The 15,118-nt window shown below is 46.9% G+C and overlaps 1 protein-coding gene across 5 annotated transcripts in view; it reads right to left on the bottom strand.

Annotated features, from left to right (window-relative positions):
- ADAMTS9 (ADAM metallopeptidase with thrombospondin type 1 motif 9) overlaps positions 1–15,118 on the bottom strand; it is an 85,342-nt gene that overhangs the window by 41,691 nt on the left and 28,533 nt on the right. For all 5 annotated transcript variants that reach the window (XR_008451610.1, XM_054076225.1, XM_054076226.1 and 2 more), the window contains 11 exons: positions 11,399–11,580; positions 11,169–11,305; positions 10,437–10,554; positions 10,077–10,172; positions 7,694–7,860; positions 7,454–7,583; positions 6,727–6,853; positions 4,790–5,000; positions 3,897–4,061; positions 2,600–2,764; positions 1,613–1,732 (listed from right to left, as the gene is read on the bottom strand). Coding sequence is in view for 4 of the 5 variants with exons in the window: in XM_054076225.1 (XP_053932200.1) it covers positions 1,613–1,732; positions 2,600–2,764; positions 3,897–4,061; positions 4,790–5,000; positions 6,727–6,853; positions 7,454–7,583; positions 7,694–7,860; positions 10,077–10,172; positions 10,437–10,554; positions 11,169–11,305; positions 11,399–11,580 (1,618 nt within the window). In the remaining variant the exon portion in view is untranslated. The remainder of the gene's footprint in view (positions 1–1,612; positions 1,733–2,599; positions 2,765–3,896; positions 4,062–4,789; positions 5,001–6,726; positions 6,854–7,453; positions 7,584–7,693; positions 7,861–10,076; positions 10,173–10,436; positions 10,555–11,168; positions 11,306–11,398; positions 11,581–15,118) is intronic.

Here is a 15,118-nt window from a genome sequence, read left to right as displayed (position 1 = left end):
CCTGCATGCTCGTGCTGGCAGGCTTTCTCCTTGCATCCTCTTGGTCATCAGCAAAATGTGGTCTCAATACCCCAAGGGTTTCATATGCAGAACCTCAGTGGACTTTTGACTTCTTTGGAACTCTACAGTAGGGAACCCCCACAATCATGTGCCATCTCCGTGCATTAAAACCAGATGTTTTGAGGCAAAAGATGAAAGTTCTTTAAGAAAGTTCTGGTATGAACACACATCTGCAAAGCAGCAACTTTATCTCAAATCAAAGCTCCCTTCCTTCAATGCGAGACGTGCCGCCCACTTAATGAAGGTTACGCTGCTGAGCGGATTGCAGCCCTTTGATTCCCTGCAGCCCACCAGACCACCTCACCGCACAGTAAGTGCGTGAGGTTTTGGGGACAGACATGTCATTCTACTCAGTCTTGGTACAGTGCCTAATAGGAGGGGCTCTGGTCCTGTCTGGACTTCATGGGAGGTCTGGCAACAGAAATGACGAATAGCCATGACTTTATTCAATGAGCCCACGAGTAGTCGTTGCCAAAAAGGAAATTAATACTGATTGTCACTGCAAGAGAGAGAGCGGCTCTTGACAAATGGCATGAATGATTTCTGCATTGCTGTGATTTTACTTACAGTGGAGATGTGCATGCCAAGTGATGGCTGAAGACAAGTGGGTTTGCTACCCCTTGACTACAGTGCAATTGGTCTCCATACACGAGAAAAACAGTCCTTTCCTTAATATTGTGGCCTTAGTTAAACTCTGTGAAGTCATGCAGGACTGTAGCTGGTCAGGGTAGCAGCACTACAACTTCAATAGATGACAGAGACATAGGAATGACATGTCTCTTCTGCCTTATTCAGCTCCTTCAGACACCACAGACATATCCTCTGCTTGAAATGGGAATTTACATGTTTGCTTCCAAGTACCAGTGAACACAGCACGGAAAGCCTCTTCAGCAAATTTGCAAAGGGCACCAACATTTCTCAGTGTCTCCAGCTAGGGGGATGCATCTGGAATTACTGTGTAGCTGGCACAAACACGGTACTGTCACATGCAGCAGACAAGGGACGGCTCCTGGTCATCATTAGCACCACACAGCAATGTTCCTGCAGCCAGGGATCCCAGACTCCATGCAAACCAAAAGAGGTGTACCCTTCTACTCTCTGGTTGTCTTTCCATATTCATCTACCGCCACTTATTTAGCTCACAAGCTCGTAGAGACCATCTTTAGCTCTGAATATGGACAGCCCCTCCCACATCCCACCCTATGAATAGAGCTCCATGGATATAAATGATAAGCAAAGGTAATCTTTACCCCACAAAGTCTTGATGCCCTCATAACGAGCTGTTCGTTGCTTTTTTGGCAATTTGTGCTTCAGAGTGCAAGAGAAGGTCTGGATGGGAACTTTCCAAATACAACTTCTCCACCTCACCTCTACCGAAATGGGTTACCGTGCTGTGCCTCTCCAAGAGCCACGTGGCAGATCAAGACACTGCTCTGCATAGTGCTGACATTCAGGACAAGCCTTTGCAGCAGCGAGACATCTCCCAAACCTGCAGCTTGGATGCCTCCGTATGGAGGCTGGCAGAAGATGGGCAGAGGACAACAGGATTTACCTGAGTATCCGTTGGCCTGGTTGCAGCATTACACTCGTTATCATCCACCACTGACAGGTAGGTGCCCACAACACACTTCACTGCTCTCATCTGGTAGCCTTGGCCACAGGTCATCGTGCACTGGGAGAGGACAGACGGAAGAAAGAGTGCCGAGTCTGAATAGCTGCTTTGGTTAGAAAGTATTAATCAGCCCAGCCTGCATTTAGACATGTAGCATCAGCAGCAAAAATAAAACCCAGCATCCCTTCTGTTTCCTCTCCACTTCATGCATTTCAGCTTTAAATTAGGCCAAAGTTTTAATTCACTGTGCCCACCAGAGCCTCTCACGCTTCACCTGCTTCCTCAGGAATGAAGGTGCGAGCATTTAAATGATTTACTTTGCTGCACACAGTAGATCACAGTCTGACAGAACCCGCATCATATCCTTCTTTAAAACTGGTCGTTCAGCCCCATGGTAGCACAAGCAGCTAATGAATAATTTTGCTGATGGGAAATAAGTCTCACTGGGAGAACTAGTCTGGGTTTGTTGCTGTTTTTTAAGTCAAGAGCTAACAGCTTTCTGGAAAAGCAGATGCCAGAACACTCTGGGAGAAATGGGCAACTTGTATTTTAACAGGAAAAAAAAAAACCCCAACAACCCAGAAACTGGAAAACATTAAAAGCAACAAAAGCTATTCAATGGGAACAGCTTTCCTGCAAAAATTAGGCCATGTATTTATGTGCCTAAATATGGATTTAGGAGAGTAACCTTGGAAACCTTTTTTTATTTTTTTTGAAAGTCACAGCCAATTTATTATGACACAGATTAAATTTAGCACAAAGGGCAGGTACTGTTATTGCTGCCCATCCGTCCAACCCAAGCGAACAGAGGGCTGCTTTGGTATGCAAATCAATTAACACAGTTATGTCACCGAACTTGGATGAAAGGGTAGCACCCAGCCTCGACCACCAGCACCCCTGCCCCACCGACCGGGAGCCCCGCGGTACCTGTCCCCACGGCCCCACTTGCCACGAAGCACACTCCTGCTGCTGGCACGTCTGCACCGACTCTGGCTTTGTTTCAGGATCACAAAACCTGTCATTTAATCGATCTTCTCCAAACTGGCACCAGGTCTGGCGGTGTTTGTGCCCTTTTCCACAAGTGACCAGGCACTGCAAGGAGTAAAGCACAAGCTCAGGTGGTGCTGGGGATGCACTGCCAACTCAGCACCTGCCCCAGCACTGAGAAATAAGTCTGGAGACCTGCTGCAATCGCTGCTTAAAACTGGTGCCGAGGGGTGGCTGCTTAGCTAACGACCGCACGCGCTGGAGAAAACACGAGCATCTTGCGACGACAGAGGATTGCTCTTGGGAGATGGTCCAGAGAAAAGGCTGGAGAGCGGAAAGCAAAGCCAAGCGGGAACGCTTCACCACAGATGAAGCGAAACCATGAAGGCTCTTTACTTCCAGCACCTGTAAGACACAGGGCAAAGCCACCGCACTGCCCAACAGGCCTTTCGCTGTGCACAACCGAGTGCCAAAGGCCAGCAGAAAAATCGCTCAGCTCCAAGCCTGCATACTAAGGGTCTCAGCTCCTGCAGGCTGTAAGCACCTCTTCCACGACCCCAGCATGGCTTGGGCTGCCAGCAGCTTGATCCAGAAGACAGATATTTCACAGAGAACAATCCCTATTCCCACTTAATTGCTTTCATTATTTCCTAAAAGGATGTGATTCACAGAAACCAGAGCTATTTGACCACAAAGGTGAAAAGCAGCCTTTGAAGGCTGTTCTCCAATAACCCCGGTCCTGCTGCAGGGAAAAGCTTATCGAGATACAATTTCTTTTCATTGCAAGGGACACCTGCAGCAGTGGAAGCAGTAACGGTAACAAACAGCAGGGAAAGGGCTGAGCAAGATACTAGTAGGGTGAAATCTTGCCCTCCAGTGACAGTCAGAGCTGCCAGGGCTCATGAAGACAATCTCAATGAGGGCAGAAGGTATTTTTCTTCCCAAAGGTACAGAGGAACAGTGGAAACACTTGGGAGGACTGGAGAGGAATCAATCCTGTGTGGCTTTGCAGGGAGGGAAACACCCAGTGATGACAAGGCCAGTGACTTTGCTGCCTGTCTCAAGCCTCTCTGTACACAGGCTTGGGAACATCTTCTGCAGGAGGCACGGTGCCACCATGCCCAGGGCACAAACAAAGCCTGAGGGATGAGCAGGCACGAAGTTCTCTCTTTAGAGACACCAGCCTCTCGGGGTGGGGCACCAGCAGGGTGAGCCTGTTGCTGTGATCAGCACCTACCTCAGACCAGTCGCCAGTTTTCCATTGAGGGCACAAGAAGTCACTGCATCGCTGCACCGTCAGCTTCTCTTGCTGACTGCACTTGCTGTCGTCCAGGACATCGTTGTAGGTGTTGACGCACATGGCTCGCCGCCGCCGTGTGCCTCCGCCACAGCTCTTGGAGCACTGGGAAGGAAAGACACCGAGTAAATACTTTGTCACTCTATTACAGGCTGAGATCCCATTTATTTCCTTGTCCCCGCTCGCATCCAGGACTGTGAAGAGACAGCAGAAAATCTCAGGAAGAACAATTTGCACTTTAAGTAAAAGGCTGTTACTTGATATATTCCTTTAAAAATCCAATCTTGCTAAGCTTAATAAAATCTTGCAGCAATGAGTTTCACCAATTCATTCCAGGTTACCACCCCATTATTTCTTTCACAAGTGCTGCTTTTTAGTCCTCCCAAATGGTTGTTGTTTGCTCTCACTGTAGGAAGAGATTAATTCCCTCTAGCCAGGCTGCCTCTTTCTCTGTGCCATCACTGGAAAGCCCCAAGCTTGTCATTCTCTCAGTGCTGCATCTGCATTCAGGAATATTCTTGTTCCTGGCAAATCTGAACAGTGTAAAGGAAACAAATTTCAGAAGCCCTCTGCTGATGGTCCTGGCTGCAATGGGAGAAGACATCCAGCAGGGCTCAGCCTAACGAAGACAGACCTCAGGATGCTTCAAAGTGTAAATTTATTGTAGTGGAAGATGAGGAACTCAGGCTGATCTGGACTGTGGTGTTCTCCAGAAAAAGCAAAAGAAGCAGAATCACTGTGGCTAACTTTTATATGCTGTATGCAACCAAAACAGCCTGACATCCCCATACAAGGAGGAGACAGAGCCTGCTGTACCACTGAGCATCCCTCACCTCCGTCCAGGCTGAGTACCGCCACCCTCCCACGTTACAGTCTCCAGTGCACTTCTCCCTCGTGCTTGGCTTGGGCTGGCTGCTGCAGAAGCGGTCGTCGACCTTCTCTATCTTTCCCTCCAGCCTGCTGTACTTGGAGCAGTAGATCTCCAGCGTGCGGTACCCCATCCCGCACTGGGCTGTGCACTCGCTCTTCCTCACGATGTGCCACCTGAGCCAAGGAAAGAAAGTGTCACCCCTGGTGCAGCAAAAACTCCACGAGCCCACACGAAAGCGCCTACCTGGGAGAGGAGCAGAAGAGGCAGAAGGAGCAGTGGGGCTCTGGGACTCTGCAGGTAACATGTCTGGGGGGGTGTTTCACATGAATAAGGAATATACACTTGAACTGAAAGTTTTGGCTCTTTACAATAGTCCTCAGTGTTTTGTGGATTCCAAACACCTGAGGCAATCAAACCTGGCATTGCTCCTTGCGGGACATGAACTGTCACCAGGTCACTCTTACAGACAAGCAAAGCCATGCTGTGACCCTGTGGGACCACGTGAGGCAGCGGGAGGAGCCCGTGGCCAAGCAAGGAGCAGTGCTTTGAAGGCTTTCTACCTCACCTTCCCCTGCAGAAGTGCCACCTGGACTTCTGAAAACAAAAAATTGAAAAATACAGCACCAGAAAAGGATCTGCACAAGGCACTCCACAAGGCAGGATGGCTGCAAAACCATTTCAGCTCTCCAAAGTGTGAGTGAATTACTTGCTTCGTGACACATGAGCCCCAGAGGTGTCAGCGGGGATTATAGCTGTTCCCTCTGGATGGGGGAGACTCCCACCCTGGTGCCTCCTTCCTGGGAAAGGCAGAAAGGGCTGGCACTGGTGGCCCTCAGGGATGCACCTGGAGATCCAGCCCTGCTTTCCATCAGACCTGGCCCCAGCTCTGGCAAGAGATGCTGGACACAGGATCCAGGGTGAGATAAGAGACCCTGGAGTCAACAGGAGCTCATTGCCCTGACACCTGGCAGGGGTGGAAAGGGGCAATGACATTCCCTTGGGGTCCTGGAACCCCCCTGGCTGTTGCCAGCTCCTCTGCAGAGAAAGTAGAGCCCCGCTCCTAAGCCGAGAGAGCAAATTTCAGCACAGCTAGGAGAAGAATAAGATCAAGGGGATTTGGAGTCAATAGCTCCTGAATGGAGGGAGCCCTCACATCCCTGCCTGCTTTTCAAGCTGCTGCATCTGCCCTTCTCAAGTTTCCAACCTGTTGCAATGGCAACAGCTGTTACCTCGACAACCCGACCTACAGCCCCTATACAGCCCCGGGTTTATACAGCCAGAGAAACCCCTCGGGAAACACAGCCATCTGAATTGCTTCACCAGCAGCCCTTTAATGCCACCATATTTAAGCTCCAGAAAGGAAAACAGATTGCTTTTTAAAGGAAAATGAGTTGTAATGATTTAGGCCATGCTCTATCAATTCCAGCTCTCCAGGAGTTGTCTGGGGACAGCCCCAAACCCGCTCTGCGCTTAAGCCTATTCTTCACTTTAAGCAAATGACGATAAATCCAAGTCTGAGCTACTCTTTTGCTTTGAACATATGTTTTTCCCTCTTTGCAGGCTGTTCGTAGGATGAAGCTGAGCATTTTTGATCCTGGCAGATGCGAATTTCAGCCACTGCATTGCACAGGGAGATTTTTCAACATTAGGTGATATTTTTTTCTCTTTTAATAGTTAGCGCTAATTTAATCCAAGAAGAGAAAAGCAAAAATGTTGAAAAGTGCCTCTCAAAACACAGCTGGTGGATGCCAATCCCTCTTGGTTGACAAAGAGGCAACTGCTAATCCTTTTTTAAAATCTAATACATTCTGGTAAGAAAAGGAATTACGGTGAGAGGTGAAAGAGGCGTAAACAATAAATATACAATGTAATGTATACACGTGGCTGAGTAGAGTGCACCTTAATTCACACTCTGTGCCACAGGGCTCAGTGATGGGGTCAGGCTGGGGAATTCGATCACATCGCTGGTCTGACACCGTGAGCTGATCGGACTCTCTCGTACATACGGGTTTCCTTTTTCGTTCTCCTGCACAGAAGAAACACACATATTGTTTAAATCATACCAGAAAGCGATCAAATCAGTTATTTCTCTTACTTCTTTTATAGTTGTCACTAGAAGACATTTAATTACGCTTTTAAAACTCTTTCAGAAATAAGGAGGGGGTTAAGACTCCCCCTAAGTGGAGCAGAAGAAGTTTAAGGCAGATGAGATGGACACAGGAGAGTGGCAGCATGCCTGCAAGGATGGGCTCTGTGCATCTAGCAGGGTCAGCAGATGGGAACAACTTCATGTCAGACCCAAACCAGGCACCGATGTCTTTTGCAGCCTAAGGAAATGCCACATAACCTTTTCTCCACTTGCGCTTCCTCACCTGCAATCCAGGTTGCAAGGTTCACCAAGCTCTGAGAGGGCTTTAAAGGTGCCCTACCCTGAAACTGAGAAGCAGCAGAGCCATGCTATGCCTCCTGTGATAGTATCTCCCACTACAGCCCAAGGAAGCAATCCTGCCCATAATGTGCGAATCGCAAAGCAAGCACATGGAGAAGGATTTAATGGCACTGCCCGGACCCCAAATGAATCCAGGACAAAACTGTTGTCTTCTTTAAAGCCTTCCCAAGCACCCACCTTGGCAGAGCTTACTGCAGGGCTGCCACGGGCCATATGCATTCCAGTAAAACTGCTGAGGTTTGTCCTCGATGGGGATATTAAATGTGTAACGAACGTCAGGATTGTACAAATTACCCACTGATAAAACCTGAGGGGAAAAATAAAATGAAGCAGAGTAAAGCAACAGACCTCCCTGTCCACAGTTTTCAGTCCAATAATGCTGGGCAAACTTTACAACACGCACAACATATACTTCACCTGAAGTGTTATTTCTTGCTCAATCCGATCTGTAGAATTAATCCTTTCAATAGTATTATCCGATCCGCTGTATTCGATCACAGCATTCCCAACTTTGATTTCCCTTTTAAACATACTGACGACAAAGTCTCCATTTAATATAAAGTCTCCTTGACTGTTAGATAAGGCTGCATAGGTGCAAAAAACAAGAACTAAAGACGCAGAATTAACTCATACGTACATAACAACGTGGGTCATGCGCTCTCAGGCCTCTCTTTCATTGGAGTGGGAGGAAAAACGCACTGGCACTCTCAAAAAGAAAGGACGTAAAGAGAGCAGCAGAGCTCTAACAGACATTGTGTTTTCTCCTTTTTCCACTGGAGAGCCTCAGTAAAACGAAGGCTGAATGCCTGAAGCTGTTGATAAATAGTTCACCCCTAACCTAAGGCAGAGATCCCCAAAGACATGCCGGGCTGGCTGCTGGACGCAGAACAGTCTGCATCTCCTCATGATGCAGAAATAACCCTGCCCAAAGATTTCTGTTAGCCACACAGACAGGAAGGCTCCCCTCTTCTTTCCAGGTGTATTCCAGAGTAAATATATGTACTTTAATAGCCCAAACATTGTTTTCTAGCAGATAACCACAGGGAGTTTGGTCAGTATCTCCCCCTCTTTCTCCTCCCCCCTGCACTTTTTATTATTCCAAATCTTAAGGTATGTGAAAGCACTGAAGGCTTAAAGCCTAAATGCTTTATAAAAGGAACAGTTTCCTGAAAACAGCAGTCTGCTGCACAACTTCACACTAATGCGATTATGGAGCTAATTTCCTAAGTTAGTTTCCCCACCATTTCACCCATCACAGCTACATTACTACAAAGCCTCTGTACTGAAAAATCTAAACTTAACACCAAAACACCAAAGGGAAAGTTTTTACCTTGAATGAGGAGAGATAATGAAGCAATACACTGCTCGGTAGCAAAGAGACAGAGATGGAGGAAAAACTCACAAAGCAGACTCTATACTCGACCAAATCCAACACTTTAGAGACTTTAATGTCATTAGGCAGTAGTAAAACTCATTAAAGGATTCCTTCCCGTTTACCGCATCTCCTACAACAGTAGGTACACGTCTTGGACTTGATGACAACATCAAATTCCTCCTAAATTGTTAAGCAACTACAAGGTTCACAGTACTGAGGGCCCAAGATTTCACACTCAGTGAGCTGCAAAATAAGTGGACACATGCACACTTCTCATTTGCTTCTAGTCAGGCCTAATGCGAAGAGATGCTTTCCCAGCAATATTAAAGCAACGTTAAAGAAGATTTGACTTCACTGCTTCCCATGAAGATTAAAACGCCCTCCATGAAGAGCTAAGAAATTCTTTGGGGCTCCTTCTGGGGTGAACTAGTTTGAATAGGCACAACACAGGGAAGACTGTTTTTCTAGAAAGAATGAATAATGAAATGTATCTCCCTCCTCCTAGACGGAAAACTATCACATCTCAGTAAGGTTTTCTTGGTATTTATATGCATTCGCGCTGGCCCATCTCATTTTGCTGCTGTGAACATGCAGAAACAATGCAAGACGGCTGTAAGTGAACGGCCGCACGTGCGCAGCGACAGACAGCCTTGTGTGACCCCCATCTGGGAAGAAGGACAGAGAGGACCTGCCCAGCTTTTGCCTGAATGAAGGGTCCAGACACACAGATGGCATTTCAGAGCAACAACCAAAGCTGTCAGCACCGCTTCCCTTTGGTGCGGTTATGGGCTAAGCCCTATGTATTTTGCAAAAATGCTCAACGATGCAGGGATTTTGCGAGATGAAGTGCCCTGGTCAGAGGGGTAAACACGAGACCTGTGCTACCAGAGTGCAGCTGCCAGTGCCAGGCATGGGCCATCCAAAAGAGAAGGAACAGAGGCAGGAAAGCAGCCACCACCCTGGAACTTCATGGACTCCATCCTGCTGACTCCCTGCTCCATCAGCAGTCTGAACAGACTCTGAGGGACACAAACAGGGCTTAATGGCAAAACCGTCTTTTGACTGGCAGCAGAGATGTTTCAAGTTATGATGAGGAGACTCCAGCAGAAATGAGAAGTCTGCTGGGTTCTCAGCTTTATGCCTCACCCACAGCCTAGGTTCAACAGCCCTTTCCAGCCACACAGATGCTCTCGGGAGATGTGATAATCCGTGAGCTTCCCAAACTTTGCATCAAGGACAGCACAAACGAAAAGAAGGAGCAAGATAGCGTTGAATGTTTGGTAGACATATGAACTAAATTCTTGATGAGAAAACATCTCCTTTAAATGAACTCCTCATCCTCCCTAGCAGAGAGCAGCCAGTAGGTACCTCATCACAACCAGGCAATAAAGCAGAGTTCTGGACTGAAACAAGGACGGCACTCACCCAGGTAGTTGTCATCCTCTGGTTTCCCTGAGTAACTGTGCTGACGCACATCAATATTTGTTGCACCAGCTGGGATGCGGACCACAACGTTATAGCCTAGAAGAGATTTAACAGAAAGTCAAGGCTATTACACAGACGTTTCATTTGCTTTCTACAGGAGGAAAGGAAATGAGTGAAATTACCTCACATTACACAAGCTGATACTTTTCATTTAGGGATAGCATAAATAGTTATAAAATGGAGCTTGCTATAGCTAGAAGGATTTTGCATTTTATATCAACGTTTTTGTAGATTAAGTGTGGTAATGGCTTTTATAGACCCGCATTTTTCACTATAAAGTTTTTAGCAACAGATTCTTACCATAATGCACCGTGTTAAATGTGCCTGCAACAGTTTTGCATGAAGAATTATCCCCACCACAAACACCACATTTATCTCTTCTTGCTTTTGAATTCAGCACATGATCACATCCAGCTTGCTTTAAGAGAGAAATTGAAAAAACTAGATTGAGCAATACAGACTAGAAGAGCATTTACAAACCTCCCAATTAAGGCACACAAAAGCTTTGTATGCAAAAGGCTGCCGTGAGACAAATTGTTTCGCTTCCCCACATTTTTCTGCTGATTTACAGTGTGGCCATCCCACTAGATTTCCAAACAAAAGGCTTTTTTACAAAGCAAGAATCAGAACTGCCACGTGCACCAGGTGATGCCTTCACTAGAGAAAACTCCTTGCATCGTTGTTCCCGTGAAGAAGAGTGTGAAAAACAACTGTGAATGGAAATGTAAAGTGCTCTGGGCGCTGACAAGGAATGGCAGCGAAGCACGGGAGGATGCACCATTTGGATTCAGGCTTGGACCTCCACAGTCCTCTGTAACTTAAGGCAGATGGACAGGCATCATCCATGCACAGCTCTTCTGCAAACCTAGAGGTTGCCTCAAAGCTTCAGCCCAGCGGATTCTGTCGGAAGCCCTTGTGTAAACAAGGAAGCCTTGTTGGGCACACCAACAACTGGGTGGGCAAGGTGTGGAAGCGCCATCTGGACACACAAAACTGCAATCACCCTCACTAAAGAGAAGGGAAAATACTTACCCGGCAAAGGCCCTGCACGCAAATGTCATTCGTGTCGGGGCCGCAGGGTGTCCCATCAATGACGCGATCCCGCAGCTGGTAATACGCCGTGTTTCCAGCCACTCGGCAGAACAACTTGCACCGATCCTTCATCAGGACTGGGGATGGGAGGGATGAAAGTCAGAAGCACGTTATCCAAACGCCAATGTGGCGATGCGGGAGGCAGGATCTGCATCCCCCCCGCCACTTACTGCCGCTGTATTTGGGAACCCAGCGCACGTTCGTGGGCAGCCCATTGATGTTGAAGTGCTTCCCGTCAAAGTCGGCACACTGCTCATCTCGGAAATCTTTCGTCAGCTTTGAGCACGGTTCAGTGTTGCAGGATTTAAACTTCATGCGACGACCCACGCAATATTTCCCGCCATTTTTAGGCCTGTAGAAACAAGATGCGACTGCAGTTCCTCAACTTGTTCAGCACAGTCAGGATGCGCGACACCATTTTGTGGACTCTGTCTTCGTGCACATGTTTAATTAATATCCCAGGCTAATTGCAGGAAAGGTTATGCAAGTGTCTAATAAAATAGATCATATATACCATGTAAAAAGGGATGAAAAATGGAATATTTTCCCTCTGATGATTGCAGCAGGAGTGAGAAGAAGCCAGAGAGGAAAAGCAACATCTTGCTCCCTAACTGGGGATTTAGTTTCACCTTGAGGGATCCCATACAGGACCATCCCTCCACGACCCCATCAATCTCACTCAATCTGAGTGAGAGCTTGCATCTGATCTACCAGGCTGCAAATAACTAAACATCAGCAGAAAGGAGAAAGGGCTTCCCTCTGGAGGTTGAAAGGCCAGGCAGCACTTAGTCCTTTGGGATTTATAGCCCAAAATAGTAGAAGAGGTAACACTAGACTTTTAAACAACTGCATATTTTCCATATATTCATATATTCTAGAAAGCACCAAAGATGTCCAATAAATACTTTACCCCCATTTTATAGTAGGATGATTCTGGTATAAACTGGGGAGAGCAATATCATCCAAGTCAAATAAAACCCAGTGTATAATCCTAGGAGAAATTCTAATTTTGAATTTCTCAACTTCCAGATTCAGGGCTATAGTAATAAAACTATTTTCGCCCTTTTGCATGTAGACAGAGCCTCTGCCAAATAACACCTCACTTTGCGGACTGAAAACGCCTTTCCCCCTCCAGCCACTGTCAGCAGAAGTGTGGGAGTGAGCTGCACACGGATGGCACTGGAGGAGCCCAGCAGAAGGCACTTTTTGGGTGAGGACTCATCTTCTGCTATGGTAAGGCTGCAAGTACTCTTGGGTCAGAAGCTATTTACTGTCTGCTCAAAGGACATTTCTAGGAACTCAGGTAAGATTTCATATGCTCACCTATGTGCAGCCTTTGATGTATATAATGAATTTTAATAAGAAAATAAAAAAGGATGCACCAGGCTTTAAATAGAACCCCCGATGCCATCTCTGCTGCTCTCTCCTAAAACTTCAAATGAAATAGGGGTGGCACAGTGAGCATCCTGAGCGGCATGAGCCACCGCATCCTGACCGTGCTGTGCTGGGGCACGTGCACAGAGGCAGAAAGTTGCCCTCAACATGTCACCTGTGCCCAGCTCTGGCATCTGCTACAAAACAGCCACTAAACTTACATCTTCTACCCAACCCAGGAAGTGCAGATCAGAAAAGTGGTGCCGAAGTCTTGGCACCCATGCCTCCTGCCTTTCTGGGCTTTTCCTCAGGATCAGCTTTGCCTTGCCCCAGGACCAGAGCCCCATCAGTGTCCCAGGGGTGCTGTCAGAGCACTCCTTTCTCAGGAAGGAAGCTGGTTTGTGCAGTCGGAGACCGTCTGAAACACACACCAATAAGTGATAAACAGGAATCACATTTGCCCTTAGCATGGAGATGCCCACAATAATCTCTTGACATTGCATACTGCCAGCGTCTCCTAACATGAGAGAGCCAGAAACACTCTGCTCATGTAAGAGGGTCAACAAGTTCCCGCAGCTGAACACAACTGTTTCTCTTGAACTACAGGCACAACAACCCGTGAAGCCCAGCAATGCTTGCTCTCCCATAAGCAGCAATTCTTTACTTCTACATTTGAAAACTACTTGTGACTCAATAGCACAGTTCACATGAGATAAATGGGGAGAGACAAAGACTACCTGCAAAGCAGGGAAGGGCAGGGAGGCTTCCCAACCTCCCATCAGCACCACACAGGGAGATCTTCACAAGTTTGTTAGGAGTTGCCTCCTTCAGATTGTTGGTTGCCTCCAGCAGCCGCAGGCGAGGTGCAGAGCATCACCAGCTACACACACCAGATTTTTCCTGCCAGCATCCTCCTCTTGCTGAGATGTGCACTGCTGTGGTGCAGACCTCTCAAGTCCTATCCTAAATGCTGAGGGGGGTGATTTGTCTTTAGGCATAGCCCAGAGCCATAGCTGGTAACATCAGCTCTGTCTGCTCTGAGGGAGACTCTCACATGCCATCTGCAAACTAAACGTGTGGTGTCATTTGCAAAGGTTTCTGATCCTTGCAATTAAACAAATAGCAGTGATAAAAAGCCCAAACAACTGCATGGTGCTCCGTGCAGATTTCAGTTTACAGACTGATTTCACACCACCAGTTCCTAGTGGAGCAATTCTAAACCCGACTTCTAACCCATTTATTCTATTCTCAACATCAGTATGACAAACAACTGGAATTAATTTAACTGATTACACTTGGGACCGCTTCAGAGCTAACCCAGGACAGCAGCCCCTGAAAACACATCTCTGGAATCCTCCTGCCTTGCAGACACAATGCTGATCTCTGGGGGTTTCCTACCACCGGAGCCTTTCCTGCAGACTATTCCCTGTGCAGGCACATTATCTACTTTCAACTACAAAGGGACATCTCAACCATCTCACTACACAGCACATGAGAAAACTTCATAGCTGTGGCAGTAGCGTATTCCAGACCTTGGTGAGTTTGGAACATTCATCATTCTCACTTTGAAATCATTTATACTGCAGAAGGACCGTTGCAGTTTGACCAGGACTCTTAATTATGTAAACCTCTAGTAGGGCATTTCTTTAAAAAGATTGCAATTACAACATTTTTTGCTTCCAATATAAATCAATTCAATGAAAAATGAGTCTTTCAAATAGTAAGTTAAGAAGAACATGCAGGAGCCTTTTTTTTTTAAGAGTATGTCTAAACAAATTTGAAAACCCCAAGCTACTGTATAGCTCCCTTTTCTCCAGCCATCATCTGCGAGATTGAGACAACATTGAACACTGGACACACACAAAGGGAAGGACACTCTAACTTGCCATTGTGTTGCAAACTGCCAGCTTCCTAAGTGTGGCAGTAAATAAATGTCCTCACAGCCAGTGTTCAGGGCTGAAGCACACTCACACTTCTGACATTTCAAATCAACCCCCAACCACCCTGACAGTTTTAGGGTGTTTTTAAACCAGCATTGCTTTTCACAGAGTTTGAGTAAACAGAAAGAGGCAACCCTGAAAAATAAGTCAGCCTCAGACAACGCCCTGTCCTATGCAGGGACAGTAGTCTGTCTTGATGATCCTTGTGGGTCCTTCCCAACTCAGGACATTCTATGATTCTACGAACATCAATTTTCAGTGTCACAAAGGAATACGGGATACTTCACGCTACATAATATTTTTATGGATAATCATCAAGGATGTACCACAGAGGTGGAAGGAAAAAGCAGCGCACGCATAGAAACCTCCTTGTTCTCTCTTTATTTCTCTTCTCTCTGAATCATCTCTGACCAACTAAGGGCTGATGCGGACCTGCTTTTGATCTGGAATAATTGCCATTAGACCCCGGCTTCACTGCATTCCTCCCAGCACAGCAGAAACTCTCAGGACACAGCAGACAGCCCTGGAGAACACTGGGGTCTTATCCCCACTCCCACCCCTACATGTCTTAAACGA

The sequence above is a fragment of the Cuculus canorus genome, chromosome 11, assembly GCF_017976375.1.
Source record: "Cuculus canorus isolate bCucCan1 chromosome 11, bCucCan1.pri, whole genome shotgun sequence".
NCBI lineage: Eukaryota > Metazoa > Chordata > Aves > Cuculiformes > Cuculidae > Cuculus > Cuculus canorus.
The sequence above is the reverse complement of the archived record's forward strand: the minus strand, read 5'-3'. Positions and strand labels throughout refer to the sequence as shown.